The following is an 18,589-nucleotide window of genomic DNA, read 5'->3' as shown; positions in this document are numbered from 1 at the left end:
ATTGCCCATCACTGACTGCTGGTTCCCTGTGTGTTGTGCTCAAATGAAGCACATTCCTCCGTTGCTTTGGCATGTGGGAAATTGTCATAGTAGTGCTCCTGAACCTGAGGAGCTTGTTTCTCCAGTCTCAGAACCATCTACTGATGTGGTCCCGACACAGGAGAATCTTGGTCCTCAACGTGAAGAGCTTGATTCTCCTGTCTCAGAGTCCTGCAGGTTTTAGATGTGTCCTTGAACCAACACAGCTGATTCAAATGGCTAAATTATCTCCTCAACATGTCTTGAAGTTCTCCAGGGGGCTGGTAATGAACTAATCATTTGATTCAGGTGTGTTGACCCAGGGTGAGATCTAAAACCCGCAGGACACCTATGGGCTCAAAATGTGGTCATAAATATTTTGTACTTGTAAAAAAGATTTGTACTTGTAAAAAAGATTTGTATGTGTAAAAAAAATTTGTGCGTGCGTAAAAAAGATTTGTATGTGTAAAAAAGATTTGTGCGTGCGTAAAAAAGATTTGTATGTGTAAAAAAGATTTGTGCGTGCGTAAAAAAGATTTGTATGTGTGAAAAAGATTTGTGCGTGTGTGAAAAAGATTTGTGTGTGGACTTAGAAAAAAAAAACCCTGCAAGTTACAAGTACGAATTTTGACCCTATTTTTCTTCCTTTAAGCTGATTGGTCAATGTCATGTCAATCACAAATTAAACAATCCAATCAGAGAACAGATGGGTTTGGCTGTCGGGGGGATGCTTTACGGACCTTCAGGTCCTGGAAGGGTTGCAGATTGAAGATGGAGGACAGCGGTGCCGCTTCTGCGGCGCAGGTAAGCTTTAGTTTATGGTTTACTGGAACAAGCTAATTGTCCAGACATATATTTTTGAATATCATGTTCGTTTACTACACTGTAATTTTTCACGGTGCCAAAAGATAGCTTAAAAAGGGCTCTCAACATTAGCCCTAGTGTTGCATGTGTTTAAATAGTCTCCTGTGTGGCACGGTCTGTCTGCTTAAACATCAGCATCGTGGAGAATTATGTGTTTGGATTTAAGTGTAATCCCGATGAGATGTCGTTTTGGTAATAATTGGAACTGAAATGCTCTGACTTGACCTTAGCACTGGTCCCAGGTCACCCCCGAGTTTGTGTTAGAGTAATACTACAGTAATTACAGTATACAACAACTTTCAGCAGCTACTGAAAGTTAGGGGACCTAGCTTAACTTTCAGTAGCTGCTAACGCATTAACGAGCAAACTGCGCTAACGTGTTATGCTGCCCTAACGGAAAATCGGTTAATGTCATTTTAAGGAGATTACTGCTGACAGCAAAAATATATGTGTGTGTATAAAGTATCTGATTTCAGTTTTCTTCTACTACTGTAATTATGGCTTAACAAGCTTCCTGAGTGAGCGTTTTGGGATTTATGACAGCTTATACAGGGCTCTAGAGTGCGACCAATTTGGTCGCAAATGCGACCAAATTTTTCAGTGGTGCGACTAAAAATAAATATTTGGTCGCACAGGTGCGACCAACTGTTCCGGTAACAAAAAAAAAATCTCTGTAACTCTCCGTGTGGTCAACAACAGACACACATTATGCCCCTATCGTGGACTAAACCAATCAGAGATAGTCAGGGGCGGGACCTCTCTGATTGGCCGTGGTCCAGTTGAAAGTGCAGGTGGAAGAGAGAGGTGAGTAGCTTGAATAAAGCGATATCAATTCATTAACGGATTCCACACAAAGACCTAAACACGGAGCGGACCCAACACATCAGAATCAGCTTCGTCTTTCTCGGCTTTCTCACCCGACGGCCTGAACACGGACACGCTGTCGGAGCTTAGCGATTCTTCGGGTCCGCGCTGTGTTTACGTCTTTTTGCGCTGATTCTGAGCTGCAGGTTTTGCCTCTCTCCAACCAAAATTCACCGAGCCTGCAGCAAAAGAAGCAGCAAACTGCGCTTCACATTTGATCAATGTCGTCATGAATTCCCTCTGACTTTTGCTGTTTTGCTTCCACCACGATAAAAATCACACTTCCTGCACAGCTCTCTCTCTCTCTCTGTACTTCAGGAACAGTTTCCCGTCTCAAATCTGTTTTCTGCATTATTCATTCGCTTATTACCCACCAGTCTAGCGTTGTTTACAGCGCTTTTTCTTTTTTCACTTAAATGACCTCGGACAAGAAAGCCTAATTTCTGCTGTTCAATACTGAAGAAATTTAAATTTCTTAAAATTATGCAAAATTGCAGAATATTTTTAAGGTTATCTGCTATAAAAAGCCAGACCAGGAAAATCTCCTTCATGTTTTCCTGTGTTTTATTCTCAGTTACTTTCACACAAAGGCATCTGCTGTGATTTTCACAATTCTGATGAAGTCTCATGTGTATCAGTACTGATAAATGATCAGAATTATAATATTTCTGACTGTCTGAGGCTAAATTGAATCAAATCAGGACTTTGAGAACCGGAATTGAATGGATTATAGAAATCAGTGATGATACTCAGCCCTAGTGAGCAGCCTAGGCCTGAGAGAAGTGGATGTACTGTAGCTGTGGGTAATAAGAAAAGATGAAAAGAACTATTGATAACTTTTTTGTTAAGTTAAGGCCTGATCTGTCTGAAATTCATAGCCAGTGCTCTGACACGGTGCCATCAATATTTGAATGCTGAAAAAGCACAGTGTATCCAGAAAACACATTATATGCTGCAGTAAATGCACTGCCCAAGTGTCCCCTCTCCCCACGGCCTTTCAGCAGCAGACAGCAGCAAACAGGTCGTCAGAGGAGGCCAAGATGATGATTAAGTTTTTAACATTTTCTACAATATTGACAAAGCACTTTAAGCACAAGTTTGTTAGTTAATAATTTAGAAATTAATATTGTCTGTATGGACTTCCCCCCCCAAAGAAAGTGCACATGTAAAACTGCGGTGTTAAGCGATGCGGTTGAAAAATTTGAGTGCGCCTAACTTTTGTGCCGGTACGCCTAAATTTTTAAAGTTAGGCGTACCGGTGCGCCCATGTCAAAAAGTTAGTCTAGAGCCCTGTTATAGGCAGTGACATTGAGAAGTACTCTGTTATACAGTACCAGATTGACCAAGAATGCTTCTGTAGTTAACTGTAGTGCAGTGTCTGTCTGGTGTCAGTAAGCTAATGTCTGTTGATATTTGCTTTGCTGGATGTGTCCTGTTCAAAAATTTAAGAAGGAAATCAGGAGAAAATGATTTAAAAAGATTGGATTTGCTTCAGCAGTTGAAATTACAAGTTTATAGTGCCAGCCTTTTGTGTGAACCAGCTTCCCAAAAAGGATAATGCTGAAACGGGCTTTACAGCTTATATACTGTGACAATAAAAACATATGCTGATTCTAAGGCCCAGTTCACGGCATCTTGTTCAGCCTCCCTAATCCAGAGACTAATCTAACCATTAACGTGTGTTTGTAAGCATACTGCAAAAAACCCCTCTGCACTCTATGTGTACCTGCAATATTTCGAATACAGCGCTGAATGACATTCTCAACCTTCAAACATGGAGTGCCAACATGCTTATGAGCACATTTGCGTTGTGTACATCTTTAAAAAAAAAAAGAAACAGCCTTACTTAATAATTTTGTAAAGTAAATTTTCAACCCTAACAGATGTCACATGTGTTTAGGGACTTTTAAAGTCTTTCTGCATCGGGTTATGTGTTTTGAAGTGTGCTATACTAAATTTGTGGGTCATCTGTGTCATCATGGGAACATCCACAGGGTACTTCAGAGAGAGAAATAGTAGAGTGTATGATACATCCATAGAGAAACGTGTAAATCTTTGAAAATTGCCTGATTGTTTTACTTAACAGGTGACTGTAAATCAAGTGGACCTTGGTCGATCTCCCTCCAGAACAGAGAACCTGGGATGTTCCTGTGACTCTTTGGTGGGTTCATTTTTTTCATTATTAAAGTAAAGTTGTTTGAATTTTTTGAATACAGCAAGGTGGCACAGGATAAAACATATTTAAAAATAATTTTTAATGCAATTCAGTTTCTTTACTGTATTACAAAGTTAATCAAAATAAAAAGATTTCATGAGAATATTATTTGGTTTTATTGAGTTTTACGCAGTTTGACATTTCATTGTTCCTTCAATGCACTTCATATGATATTAGTAATTGAATAATTTTTTTCTTCTTTCAGGTGGCTTTAGGAAGACATGTTTTCCAAAACCTTCAAAATAGGCTGGTGCAGTCCTACCAACAGCAGCCCTTGGACCTTGATCATATTGAGTTCCTCTGCGTGAACGCATCAACTCTAGTCTGTTCTCTTTCTGCTCATATTAATGTTCCATCAGTGGTAGGTTTATTTGATTTAGTTTTGGTTATCTTTAAAAATCGTTTCAATATATGCCATTCTTATGTATCTTATAATGTTAATTTTACAGTGTAGTAATTATGCTATACAAATGCACCTGTCATCCATTGCCTTGTTAAATCCAAGATGAAATTTTGTTCTGTGTTTCAATATAAAGATTGGGTATAAGAATAATGATAGTAAGATGGTAAAACTGAATTCCAGGATTTCATCCAACTAAATATTTTAATGCAACCATTTTTTAGGTGGTTGAAGCTCTTCACCACCTCATCTGCCTCATCCATTCCGATATGGATACAAGAAGGTCTGCCATTGTTGTTGACAGCTCAGCTGGTGAACGGGGGAGGCCAAAGCTCTATGTTTCAAAAGACCACCTCAAAGATCTAATAAAGATGGACCTCTCCGTTCCTTGTATCTCCAAGCTTTTGGGCATATCGCAGAAAACAGTCCGACGAAGAATGGAAGAGTGGGGCCTCTCAATAACGGCAACCTACAGCTCACTATCAGATGATGAAATTGACAACTTAATTGCAGCCATAAAACAGGAATCAAAAAAATCTGGGTTAGTTATTCATGTGAAAAATAATGCTTGTAATAAGGCTATTTTATTTTTCTTGCTAGCAACCGTTCATATTTACATGAATAACACTAGCTGAATGTCATGATTAGTTAGTAGTTTGATTTACTGTACTATAAGTGCCTTCCAATGTGCAGTTGTGATTCTTTCACTATGGAATGTCTTTTTAGGCTACAGAATGGTTAAAGGATGCCTCAGGGCACTGGGCCACAGGGTGCAGTGGAACAGAGTATGGGATTCCATGCGTCGTGTTGACAGCGCTGGAATCCTTGAAAGGATGGCAAATCTTGGATGTGTTGTCAGAAGGACATACAGTGTTCCTGGTCCTCTGTCACTACTCCACATTGACACCAACCATAAGTTAATTAGGTAAGTTTAACATAACTCAATAGTCATAGGGCACATTTGGGCCCATTACTATTTAACTCATTCATGCATATGCAAACACTGTATTTTACATTACGCCATCACTTTACCGCCAAGTTAGCAGTTTTATATATATATATATATATATGTATATATATATATATATTTAGTGTTTATATATCATATTTGATTATTGGTGAAAAATGCAATTAATTAATTATACTCAGTGGCTGAAGTCTTAGGGGCTGTGTCTTTGTCTCTTTACAGATATGGACTTGTGATGTTTGGTGGTGTTGATGGCTTCTCAAGGAAGGTTTGCATTCTTCACTAAAATAGCAGAAAATGTGATGCTAGTACTAGTACTTCCATAATGTCTCTTTATATTCAGATCTTGTACTTGAAAGCAGCTAACAACAACAAGGCTTCTACAGCACTGACGTTCTTCCTTGAGGCTGTACAGAAGCATGGATTTCCATTGAGGTATAATGCAAAAACTTGCTGTTCACATTAGAGCATAGAGGCTTAAATGAGTCTCACTTATATTTTGAATACACATTCGTGCCTGACACACATGCTTGCTGTCTGGAAATGATTGAATTTTCCTATCATTTGTATTATATTTTCAGAGAAATACTACAATAATAATAATAATAATAATAATAATAATAATAACACGTTTTATAACACCTTAAGGTTATCTTACAATAGCAACAATACAATATATTGAAACATTGCAAATAAAATGTAGACATAAGTTAAAGAAGAGAAAAGCAAGCATGACAGTATAAAAGCTAATCAAGTTAAAATGGACTAATACAGAATCAGGTGTATGCAATTCTGAATAGATGGGTTTTGAGACGTGACTTAAAAGTGGTGAAAGTGTTTGTTGTCCGGAGATCTGGCGGAGGTACATCCAAAGTCTTGGGGCAGAACAACTAAAGGCTCTGAGTCCCATTGTAGTTAGGCAAGCATGTGGAACAGACAGAAGGGAAGCTGAAAAAGAGCGAAGTGTATGAGGGGGCGAGTACCAATGTAGTACAAATGTAGAAGATCAGATAAATATGGACGAATATGTCAAATCAGTGTCAGCTGTTTCCCATGTGTTTTCATTTTCTCTAATCACACTTGTGTGTATTTAGTCTGTGTGTTTCTGTTCATTCTTTGTCATGTTGTCTGTTGTCGTTTGTGCCATGTTTCCATGCGTCTCTGCTTCTACGCTCCAGGTTTCAGGTATCTTTGTATCCACGGCGAGTTTCATGTTTTTGTTTTTATGTTTATCTTTAGTCTGCCCAGTTTAGCTTCATCTCTGCCTTTTGTTTTGTATAGTTTTTACCAGCCTTAAGAAACGGCTTGCTTTCTGTTAACATTCAAGTTTTGTACCACATTCCATTTTTGTCTGCACTTGGGTCAAATATTAATACTTCACATAGTCAGCTGCTCAGCCAGACTGTGATAGAACAACCATTTCACTGACTTTGCAAGTTAACATTGCTAGTTGTGTATTGTACTTTTGGGGAAAATATTTACAAATATAGCTCTGCATAAGAGCTCAAAGAGCCCTAAAAATATTATACAGTTGAATGTAAAACATTCACATTTTTCTTTAAATGATTAACTTTAAAATATTGCTAAACTGTGATACTCTGCAATTTCTGTGTCCTTTGTTTTTCATATTTCTAGAGTGAGGGGAGACCAAGGAGTTGAGAATGTTGACATTGCTCGATACATGTTTGAAGTTCGGGGCTGTGGTAGAGGAAGCTTTATGTCTGGCAAAAGCGTGCATAACCAAAGGTATTCCTAATTTACAACAAAAACATATTTTTGATTGCCAGGTGTAGTATTCTGGCGTTAATTATTGAATGTGTTATTAACAAAATTACGTTTAAAATTTTTGTTTTGTTTTAAAGGATAGAGCGCCTGTGGCGAGACGTTTGGAATGTTGTCACCAACATCTACTACGATCTTCTTCACAGACTTGAGGAAGACAGACTGTTGGATCCAACAAACTGTACTGACCTTTTTTGTGCACAGTATGTGTTTTTGCCACGAATCCAAGCAGATTTGGAGACGTTTATTGAAGGCTGGAACAATCACTCTCTTAGGACAGAGCGGAACTACACCCCAAACCAACTATGGGAGATTGGAAAGACTCAGAATCCAGTCAATCCTCCTGAAAGTATTGTGGTATGATTACACATCTCTAAATTATTCAAATTGCTTTTTTGAAAAAAAAAAATATATGTATATCATTGACAAAATTAATAAAGCATGTATTTTAAAGACTTCCTGAATTGATGGCGTCTAATTTCAGGCAGAGTATCCAGATGTGGACATTGCAGACTTGGACCAAACTGGTATTCACCTTCCAGAACTTGTGTCTCCACTTGACAGTGAGGATTTGGAAAGAGTGAGACACCTTTTCAATCCCATGGAACCCTCTATGTCCTATGGGGCTGACATTTACAGTTCCCTTCTCCAGTATGTGGAAGGCATTCTTGAGAACAGGCAGGATTTATAGCTTTATCTAGTGATAGTTGAAAATAATATGCCCTAACAGATGTTTACATTATGTTGAATTATCAGTTTTTGTATCTGAGGACAGTTACTAAAAGTCTGCATCAATATTTATTTTCAGTTTTTAATGTTAATGCATTTTGTGTTTGATGAGTTTACTAAACCATATTTTCCTGATAATCTGTCAGTTAATGCAAAGGTAACATGATAAATGCTTTCTGTTCTCATGTAAGTCCTTTGTTTAATAATAGCTTCAATAAAATTTTGTTTAGGTGCCATCATGCCTATTCTTGCTGATTTATATTTTTATTTCATTTTAAAGGCAAGATTCAATTAATATACTTTATTTACAGTCTGACAAGATTTCTTTTTCTTAACTGTGATGGAGTCTAGAATGTAACTTGTATTTAAGTCCAATAACTGCTGCTCCAAATCCATGTCCTTAACAAATTCTGGATTTCAATTTGGGGTGTTCAAGCATATTTCCTTTGATTTACAAAATGATTTCAAACAACCTCAAAAATAATCCGGAAAATTATCATCCAATTTTCATAGCCCAAAACTTGACTTTATTGGTAACAGCTTGAAAGTGACAAAAACTCTCATGACTGTAGAACTGTAATGTTTTGATGTGTGTTAGCTGTCCTGCATGCGGTAATTAAATAGCTTGACCACAGCTGACAGTGTGGCAGATTTTTATTAACATTATATTCAACATCATTGGACTGTGTGTAACATTTAATACAGCTTTGGTATTAATCGTGTAATCCAGGAAACTTCTTCAAACAAAGAGATGATGTAAATCGGATGCATGACAATGACTGAAACCTAAATAACACAATCATTAGTTCCTTAACTTCAAATATAAATGTTAATGGTGGGAACTGTAACTTTAATTTTTATATTTAAACTCGCATAACAATATTCACAAAAAATCAATAAGCCTAAGTAACAGTGAAACTTTTGGCTATGTAAAACATTTTTCAAGCATGGTTTAGCAAGTTTATTCGACATCCAGTGTCTACAAATTGCTTTTAAATAAGGCCGAAACCTGTGGCACAAGTTGCAATGCAATCATCAACATGTTTGGAAAAGACATTGTACTCGTGGAAGTGCCCAGGCACACGCAACGTTCCAAAACATGTAGAGGATATGAGGTAGTCTGCTTCGACTACTTCAACCTTCATGGTACCAGTCGGAATTTCCCACCCGACCCAAAACCTCATCAGCTGGCTGAGCTGGAATGGAGTGGCTGTAAAAATAATCAATGCATTAGAAATTAAATTAGATTCAAATTTTGAATCACAATGCAATTACACTCGCCTGTTTCAATGTAGGTCTTCAGAAATCCCACTGTTTGCATTTGGATGCTTTGTGGGTAAGGTGGATCATCATCGTCTTCATCATCGCCCTCATCTCCTGGCCAAACAATGTGGCTAAGAACAGCCTAAAATGAGATTTCAGAGACACACTTAAGAATGCAACTGCCTTAAATACAGTTTTTTTACATGTTAAATTTGCGAAGGGACTTTTTTCCGACACTTGGCATTTATATATGGTGTATTCTACGGGGTGCTCATGATGGCACTGGATTATCTGGCAGCCTTTAAAAGAATTTTCCTCATGATGAATAAAGTATTATCAATCAATCATTTTGTCTCACTTAAAGTATAATGGTAAAAGGACTGATTCTTAATTTTCTACTCTCCCAGACCCTTCAAAGTTTTTTCTACAACAATTATCATTGTCACAATCACATTGTTATTTTCTGTACTTCCTACCAAAAATTCATACAGAGCGGGGAGCCAGGGTCAAACTGCTGATCAGTAGATGACCTGCTCTACCTCCTGAGCTACAGCCTCCCCTAAAAGCAGCATTAACTGTCATGCCATCTAGCCTTGTCACTGTAGTCGGCATATTAGAAATGCATTGAAATACCTGTGCAGTAAGAATGCTGTCTTCATGCTGGGGAAAGACCACTGAGGCTGTGTCAGGTCTTTGTTGAAGCATAGTCAACAATCCGGTGTCCTTCAGACCTTTTCTGATGTGTTTTGTCTGCCTTTTAGTTCGGCCTATCACCTAAAACAATAATTAAAAATAACCACATGACATTTGCTTAGGTGATGACAATCTAAAAAAATTTTTTAAAGGGCAATCTTACTGCATGATGGAGAAGCTGTTGGAACAGCCATCTGCGGTTTTCTGCACTAACGGGTGGCAAGTCCCAGGAAATGGCCAAATTGTTAATGTCATCCTTCTGCTGCTCAGTGAGGTGTTTATTACCATCAAGCTTATAGAGGAAAAAAAATTCCATTTTAGTATGTTGCAAATATATTGCATAAAAAATCTGCATTTTCTTGGGGGGGGGGGTATTTACACGTATATAAAAATAATGAGTTAATTTAAATTATGATTTCACAAAGGCTTGAAGTAAATTAGTATTCACCATGCAAATTGTAGAACGAATATCTAGGTCTGGCACATCATCGAGCTGTACAGTGACAGTGTCTCTATCAGCATGGACCACCATGTGAATAATAGCCTTGCTGAGGCCATGCAATCGTGGCCCATCGTTCAAAAATGAATGCCCAATCATTCTGCCTGCTACCACAAATAAGTCACTGTCTGCCAAAATCTGAGAAGTAGAAGGCACTAGATGGTTCTCTTGTCCCTCAAAGAGAAGGGTCATGTTGGCTGCACCTGGAGAAGAACAGTACAAGAAAAATAAAAAAGGTATAGCGTTATCTATTGACGTAAGTAGTTGATTAATGAAGTGGTCAAACATGATGCTTCAATACTTCAATCTTTTTTCTTTTTTCTTTTTTAAATTTCTGGAGTAAATTTCTCGATGGATTATTTTAAAAACTCATCTCACATTAATTAAGAAAAGGATAAAGAAACATACCGCTATGGATGTTAAAGCCATGTTGCAACTTTAGCATTGCCATGCTGAAAAAATGTCTCTGGACCCCAGTGCCAACAGCTGTGTCACCTATTTTAAAATTGGGAAAAAGAAAAAGACAACAACAACAACACAAGTAAAGTTACAAACTGCTTTACAGCACCCTTTAATGGAAAATTCTCATTTACCAAGTTGGAATGTTAAACAGCCTTTAAAGAAAGTAACTGAATCTATGCTTCACCATAAGCATTACCTTGTAAAGAACAACGAAAAGGTCCTGCCCAATCAATCTGTGGTCTTTTGTAGAAAGCAATGATCTCTCGGCTCTGGGATGTTTGATCTTGTCGAATGTCAATGATAGCTGTGATTTTGGGGTTCTCCTCCTTTTCCTTTAAGAGATGCCTCTTAAACAAAACTGCAGCATCTTGGGGATCACTGGCCTTTTTCCACTGTTCTACTAAAAGATAAAGTACATTGTATGCAAAAATAACATTTTGTACTGTAAACCCAGTAAGCCAAAAAATTAAGGCCCAGCACACTTTCTGGTAAGCACGTCAATTTGGAATTTTAAATATACTCTGACATTTGGTATGAAAAGTACCTTCCTTATTGTTGGCTGGGATGTCAGTGTTCATCTCAGCAGCAAAATTGAGAAGTGTGTCTCTGACTTCATGTGCTGCGTGATGCAGGTCATCCACTTCACTTTACCCAAAGTGTTGCAAAAGAAAAAAAACCCATCAGTGTTTAAACCGATCGATCGATAGATGGATGCAGGAATACTGTCAATAAAAGATAAGGTCACCTAAACAATGCACTCTAAAGAAGCAAAAGTATATTGTTAAAATGCCAGGATGAACACTGATAAAAGCTCATCCATGTGGTCAACATGATCATAGAAGATGAACAGGTTAGATAAGGATGAGCCCCTGCTATGACATGATGCAAAGACAGAAGCAAGAGCAACTATAAATGTGCTACACATAGCATTTGTTTAGTGTTGTCCAACTAAAATGAACTTACCGATCACCACATGTACTGGCATGCAAGACCAAGTCATCTGGAGGATAATGATTTCCACAAACAGGACAAGAAGGCTGAAGAGGATATTGCAATTAAAAAGTGTATTTATTTTAGTCCTAGCAAAGATGAACAGTCCAAATCTAGCACAGAATGCCACAGGTAATTAGCAAATAATGAAACAGTTGAACAAAGATCTGCTTGGAATTTTGTATTGTCCATATTACAATGTTAAATATATCTGGGAACTCACCTCCAATTGGACTTCATTCTGATGTGCCTGGTCAGTTATGCTTTCACATTTATGGTAGCTACATGCTGCTCACGATTTGTCATTTAGAGCAAACTAGGGGATCAACGCCCCTCATGGGGACACTCCAATAGGGCATAAAGTTTTGGACTCTCCACCAATTGCTCTAAAGCAGGGGTGTCAAACTCAAATACACAGTGGGCCAAAATTCAAAACTGGAACAAAGTCGCGGGCTAACATTAATATTTATTGAAATATATTTGTTCCTCCAGATATAAGAATGAATCTTTTCTTATGGACTCAAACACGTTTTGCTAAAAAACGGAATATGAAACAAGCAAAGCTTAATACTAAACAATATATATATTAGCTGTATAATACCAGTAGGCCAACTCTAATAGTAATTTGGTATGGCTTCGCAGGGCAAATGTAATTAGGCTGCGGGACAGGTTTTGACACCTATGCTCTAAAGAAACGAAGAAGCTTCTCAGATGAGAGGTGGCACATCTTCAAGAAAACTTATAGAAGTCCAGATGTTTTCTTTGCAAACTCTTTAGACTACAATGACTGGGATAACTGAGAAACTTCACAGACATTTAGAGCAAAACTTACGACTGATTTCAGCACATACATTGACTCTGGAAATTCACCCAAAGTAGTCTTGGGTAAAGCATAATATTCTGTCCTTCCATTTTGAAAGTAGTAAAAAGAATACAACTTAAAAAGTTTTAGTTTTTAGCAAAGGTGGTAGCAATGTTTGTTTTACTGTTGAATTTGGCTTACTTGTACACAGTTTTCTACGTGACAAACAAGTAGCTGAAGAGGCATAGTCACACCACAGGTCTTGCACTGAGACTTCGGCATTTTGCTGAATTCTGCAGCATCATGTGGAAGAGGTGTAGTATCAATTTTTTCTTGGAGAGGGACAATATAAAGAGTATTTTTTCCATTGTTGGTGGCCATCTTGAGCGTCTTGGCTGTGTAGCCTTGTGTTCCCTGAGATACTAGAGAGAGATTTCTCTGTCCGCTACCACCTAGAATATGGAACAAAAACCAAATAATGCATTCGCAATACAGCAATGTTCTAAAAGTTGAGATCATAAAGTACAAATAAATCCATAACATTATGGAACACTACTCTTGTATAGCAATGTCTTTAAAAACTACCTTGTAGCAAACTATGCTTTTCATTTTTAAACAATGCTTAAAATGTTGAATGAATCACTAGACCAAAACAATATTTCATCCATAAACATATTCCGAATATTCAAGTTTTTAATTAAGTGGTGCTGTACTGTTGATCTTATACCTGTAAACAATGGAAGTGTATTGATGTGCATCTTATGCCTTTATAGCTTTTCAATCACAATGCACAAAAAAAGTGAGTTAATCGAAAAAAAAGACCATGCCTACAAATTTGAAAAATAAATAATAAAAGCCATATCAGTGTTCCATAAGTTATTCTCGGAAGAAGTGTTAGAAATGTTTTAATTAGACAAAAAAGCTTCTTGTAAAACTTATCCGGATGCTTTTGGCTCTAAGTAAATGTCTTCTATTAACTCAGACACAAAGTCGGGGAGTTAAAATGACTTACCTCCTGCTTTATACAAGAGCCATCCACCTGTTAGGGCCTTCATCTTCGGATACTCTTCATGCAGAGCTACAGTAATCTAAATTAGGGTTAAAAGAAATCAAACATTTCCTCATCATTAGTTTGTCAAATCAAATTGTAACATTTTTCAATTTTAATTTTAAAGTTTAAAATTAGATTTTTTTTTGACAAGATAAAGGCATCTAAAATTGAGAAAAGTACTTCTTCATGATCAGCATTGTCAGCTATGCTGAGAGTTCGCCTTCCAAGTCCAGCTTGAAGAAGCCGTATTTCATTCTTTGGGGTTTTTGTCGTGGAGTCAGGCAAAAGACAGAATTGCAACTGAAGGTTGCGAACTGCATGTATGACATTACTAGGAGCTGGGAAAGGCCTCTTTCCTTTGGATTGCCTTCTTTGAAACATTGCTGGAAATGACCTGTAAATAAGATTATACATTTGAGGCATTAAACACTGCGCCAAATTCTTCCAAATTAAAGCAAGACTACTCATCTGATTGGAAAAGTACTGCATTACTGTTAAGGTGAAATGTCATAATGATGTTTAAGGAGGATCCAAGAGCATAGGTAATTTGCAGAGCAGGTTGTTTAAATAAAAAGATGACTTACATAAAAGAGAGTAAGAGTAAAAGCTGAACACACAATAGAGACAAATCCTGGATGCAGCATTTTACTTTTGTGCATGCCAGGTTAAAGCCTATGAATTATATTTTTAAACCAAAACCAAAGAGTAACTCAAAACCAAAAGGGTTCCTTGAATCCAGTATTCATTATATCCTTGTCAGTACAGATTTTATGTCTTCTCCAGAATACAGGGAAAAGAATATTAAAAATATGAACAACTGAAATACAAACCTAATTATCTGGGCTTCTACTTTACTGAATATCTTTGATTACTGTTCCATAACACTCCTCCCCCCCGAAAAAAAAAGAAAGGAGTAGCATTACTGGCAATTTTCTTTTTCTTTTTACCTTTGCATTTCTATTTGGGTGCTCACTCTTGGGGTTTGCTGAGGCACTGTCGCAGTAACAGATGTGGTTGCAGTTCTACTCCTAATATCAGACTGGGAAGTTGACAGAATTCCCACAAGATTCAGTATAGCCTTCTCTATTGCAGTCTTTGGCTCCTGTTGAAAATATATTTATATGTTATTGAACATCTGCATCTTCATTTAAACAATACCATATGGTTTCCCGATATATCCCTTTTTCCCTTATTAACCTAATATTAAAATAGTTAACAGTATAACTAATAGTCATGAGTGAGAGTTTAAAAGAACACTGAGGAAGCTTGTTAAGCCATAATTACAGTAGTAGAAGAAAACTGAAATCAGATACTTTATACACACACATATATTTGTGCTGTCAGCAGTAATCTCCTTAAAATGACATTAACCGATTTTCCGTTAGGGCAGCATAACACGTTAGCGCAGTTTGCTCGTTAATGCGTTAGCAGCTACTGAAAGTTAAGCTAGGTCCCCTAACTTTCAGTAGCTGCTGAAAGTTGTTGTATACTGTAATTACTGTAGTATTACTCTAACACAAACTCGGGGGTGACCTGGGACCAGTGCTAAGGTCAAGTCAGAGCATTTCAGTTCCAATTATTACCAAAACGACATCTCATCGGGATTACACTTAAATCCAAACACATAATTCTCCACGATGCTGATGTTTAAGCAGACAGACCGTGCCACACAGGAGACTATTTAAACACATGCAACACTAGGGCTAATGTTGAGAGCCCTTTTTAAGCTATCTTTTGGCACCGTGAAAAATTACAGTGTAGTAAACGAACATGATATTCAAAAATATATGTCTGGACAATTAGCTTGTTCCAGTAAACCATAAACTAAAGCTTACCTGCGCCGCAGAAGCGGCACCGCTGTCCTCCATCTTCAATCTGCAACCCTTCCAGGACCTGAAGGTCCGTAAAGCATCCCCCCGACAGCCAAACCCACCTGTTCTCTGATTGGATTGTTTAATTTGTGATTGACATGACATTGACCAATCAGCTTAAAGGAAGAAAAATAGGGTCAAAATTCGTACTTGTAACTTGCAGGGTTTTTTTTTCTAAGTCCACACACAAATCTTTTTCACACACGCACAAATCTTTTTCACACATACAAATCTTTTTTACGCACGCACAAATCTTTTTTACACATAAAAATCTTTTTTACGCACGCACAAATCTTTTTTACACATACAAATCTTTTTTACGCACGCACAAATCTTTTTTACACATACAAATCTTTTTTACGCACGCACAAATCTTTTTTACACATACAAATCTTTTTTACGCACGCACAAATTTTTTTTACACATACAAATCTTTTTTACAAGTACAAATCTTTTTTACAAGTACAAAATATTTATGACCACATTTTGAGCCCATAGACACCGGCCCTCGAAGCCTGGCGTTGCCTACCCCTGATATAGACAGTGCTTAAGATAAGATAAGATAAGATAACCTTTATTAGTCCCACACGTGGGAAATTTGTTTTGTCACAGCAGGAAGTGGACAGTGCAAAAGTTATGAGGCAAAAATTAGAATACAATAAGAATAAATACAGTACACAACTGTACAGAATAGAATAAAATAAAATACTATATACAGTAGAATAAAATAAAATAAATATACAATAAGATAAAAATAGAATACAAATACTATATACAACTGAGTAAAAATACAACGATGACAGAAAGGATTATTGCACTTAGTATTGCTTGAAGCAGTTATGACCTTCTTGCCATATTGGCAGAATAAATGACCTGGAAGCTGTTGCACTGTCTGCACCTGTAAACTCCAGGACACGTTTACAAACAATTTTCGTTGTTATTTGCGCTGCAGCTGCAGGTTAGGGTGGAGTTACTGTGTGTGTGTTTACAAGTAGTTTTAAACCTTGTGATCCACAAAACAGCATAACAGTAAAAGAAGAATTGACTGCGTTACAGTCAGTGCGGGAGCGGCGGCTTTGCTCGTGCGCGATTCATTTGCAGTTTGGACGCACGTGAACATCTCCTGTCATGTGATCCTGTGATCGAACAAAGGATCAAAGGCTCGAAGAGCGTTGACGTCAAATTCGAAGCCACGAAAGTCTATAAATAGCCCCTCTTCACCTTTGCAAACACAGTTTTACTTGGAACATTTTCAGAAACAGCGAGTTGTGTTTAGCAAACCAGAAACCTTTCAGAAAGGGACTATTTTAAAGTTAAATAATTAAGCACACGTATTTTTCTTTCGACACGTTGCATTAAGCTTTTAAAGAAATGTCACGAGAAATAGTCAATAATTCACAGTCTGACAGAGCGATTCCAGCGGAATCAAACGAACTATATGGGTTAGTGGAGAGAGAAATATCGGAGCCTAGAGACCTTCAAATGAAAATACAAGAACAAATTAGTACGATGCACCGTGATGTCAAGGAAGAGTTAGAGAGACTTGAGCACCAAGTGGGAGAAGCTCACCACAAAATAACAAAAAAAGAAGAGATAATAGAAAAACAGAATAGAGAAATAGATCACAAGACTGAACAAATAATTGAGCTGAAAAAAGAAATATGTGTTCTTCAGCGTCGGATGAGACAGGCTCTGGATGAAAAACAGTCAAGGGTGGAATCTCTGGAGGCTAAATTGCAGGAACAGGTTAACACCGTTCAAATGATGCACCGTGACTTTCTGGAAAAGGAAGAATATCTCCTTAGACAGAACAGCAGCATTGCTGCTCAGTTGTCACTTATTGAAAGGGAGAGAGACGAACTCAAGAAAACTTTAGAGCCTCTTGAGTACCAAGAACAGCAGTCACAGGTGGAATCTCTGGAGGCTCTGCAGCTGGAGAATTTTGCTCCTGAACCTGAGGAGCTTTTTTTTCCTGCCTTGGAACCACCTCCTGATGTGGTCCCGACACAGGAGAATTTTGCTCCTGAACCTGAGGAGCTTTTTTTTCCTGCCTTGGAACCACCTCCTGATGTGGTCCCGACACAGGAGAATTTTGCTCCTGAACCTGAGGAGCTTTGTTTTCCTGCCTTGGAACCACCTGTGGTCCCGACACAGGAGAATTTTGCTCCTGAACCTGAGGAGCTTTTTTTTCCTGCTTTGGAACCACCTCCTGACGTGGTTCCGACACAGGAGAATCTTGGTCTTCAACCTGAGGAGCTTGATTCTCCTGTAAAACACAGTTTTACTTGGAACATTTTCAGAAACAGCGAGTTGTGTTTAGCAAACCAGAAACCTTTCAGAAAGGGATTATTTTTAAACTTAAACAATTAAGCAAACATTTTTTCTTGTCGACACGTTGCATTAAGAGTTTAAAGAAATGTCAAACGAAGCATTTAATAATTCACAGTCTGACGGAGAGATTCGAGAGGAATCACAAAGACTGTATGGGTTGATGGAGACAGAAATACCTGACCCTATGGAGCTTCAAATGAAAATTCAACAACTCCAGTTGGAGTTGAGCACCCTAAAGCTCAAAAAGAATTATTATAAAGATAATTTCCATCAGTCAAGAGATGAGCTTAAACACATGAAGGCTCAGGCTAAAAAAAATCAGACACAGGTGGAATCTCTGGAGGCTAAACTCCAGGAACAGGAAAAGAACGTTCAGACAATGCACCATGACTTTTTGGAAAAGACGGAATCTCTCATTGAGCAGAACAGCAGCATTGCTGCTCAGTTGTCTCAGATTGAACATGAGAGAAACATGCAAAAAAAAGAGAATGCAGATCTCAAGGACTCTTTAGAGAGACTTGAGCAGCAAGTGGGAGAAGCTCACAATAAAACAATAAAAAAAGAAGAGATAATAGAAAAACAATATAGGGAAATATTTCGGAAGACAGAACTCACAGTTGAGCTGAAAAGAGAAATTTGTACTCTTCAGCGTCAGGTGAGACAGGCACAGTCACAGGTGGAATCTCTGGAGGCTAAAATGCAGGAACAGGTTAGCACCATTCAGAGGATGTGCCGTGACTTTCACAAAAAAGAGGAATATCTCCTTAAGGAGAACAGCAGCATTGCTG

The 18,589-nt window shown here is 37.8% G+C and overlaps 2 protein-coding genes across 2 annotated transcripts; one reads left to right on the top strand and one right to left on the bottom strand.

The window, feature by feature from the left end:
• The first annotated feature begins 432 nt into the window (after positions 1-432).
• Positions 433-8,064, top strand: LOC146664701 (uncharacterized). The gene is made up of 10 exons (XM_085411929.1): positions 433-822; positions 3,833-3,907; positions 4,167-4,322; positions 4,763-4,899; positions 5,086-5,286; positions 5,551-5,596; positions 5,672-5,763; positions 6,964-7,074; positions 7,191-7,467; positions 7,595-8,064. The coding sequence occupies exons 1-10, from the start codon at positions 682-684 to the stop codon at positions 7,799-7,801; spliced, it is 1,443 nt and encodes a 480-aa protein (XP_085268055.1). The 5' UTR covers positions 433-681; the 3' UTR covers positions 7,802-8,064.
• A 430-nt stretch (positions 8,065-8,494) lies between these two features.
• On the bottom strand, positions 8,495-11,764 carry LOC146664700 (uncharacterized). The gene is made up of 8 exons (XM_085411932.1): positions 11,720-11,764; positions 11,301-11,401; positions 10,953-11,156; positions 10,703-10,789; positions 10,244-10,497; positions 9,959-10,087; positions 9,736-9,876; positions 8,495-9,244 (listed from the first exon to the last, which is right to left on the bottom strand). Exons 2-8 carry the CDS (start codon positions 11,332-11,334, stop codon positions 9,077-9,079), a joined length of 1,017 nt encoding a protein of 338 aa, XP_085268058.1. The 5' UTR covers positions 11,335-11,401; positions 11,720-11,764; the 3' UTR covers positions 8,495-9,076.
• Between the last annotated feature and the right edge of the window lie 6,825 nt (positions 11,765-18,589).

This window comes from Rhamphochromis longiceps, linkage group LG7, assembly GCF_057381845.1.
Source record: "Rhamphochromis longiceps isolate RC_006_pf linkage group LG7, R_longiceps_female_GT1.1, whole genome shotgun sequence".
NCBI lineage: Eukaryota > Metazoa > Chordata > Actinopteri > Cichliformes > Cichlidae > Rhamphochromis > Rhamphochromis longiceps.
The sequence above is the reverse complement of the archived record's forward strand: the minus strand, read 5'-3'. Positions and strand labels throughout refer to the sequence as shown.

Excerpts from the sequence above, each read along its gene's own strand:
- LOC146664701 (XM_085411929.1), top strand. The coding sequence starts at position 682 with ATGTCATGTCAATCACAAATTAAACAATCCAATCAGAGAACAGATGGG. Across the intron at positions 4,323-4,762 it reads ATATTAATGTTCCATCAGTG|CTTTTGGGCATATCGCAGAA; the intron begins GTAGGTTTATTT and ends TGTATCTCCAAG. Across the intron at positions 5,287-5,550 it reads ACCAACCATAAGTTAATTAG|ATATGGACTTGTGATGTTTG; the intron begins GTAAGTTTAACA and ends GTCTCTTTACAG.
- LOC146664700 (XM_085411932.1), bottom strand. The coding sequence starts at position 11,334 with ATGAACACTGACATCCCAGCCAACAATAAGGAAG. Across the intron at positions 10,088-10,243 it reads TTCGTTCTACAATTTGCATG|CTTGATGGTAATAAACACCT; the intron begins GTGAATACTAAT and ends TTCCTCTATAAG. Across the intron at positions 9,245-9,735 it reads ACAGCATTCTTACTGCACAG|GCTGTTCTTAGCCACATTGT; the intron begins GTATTTCAATGC and ends ATCTCATTTTAG.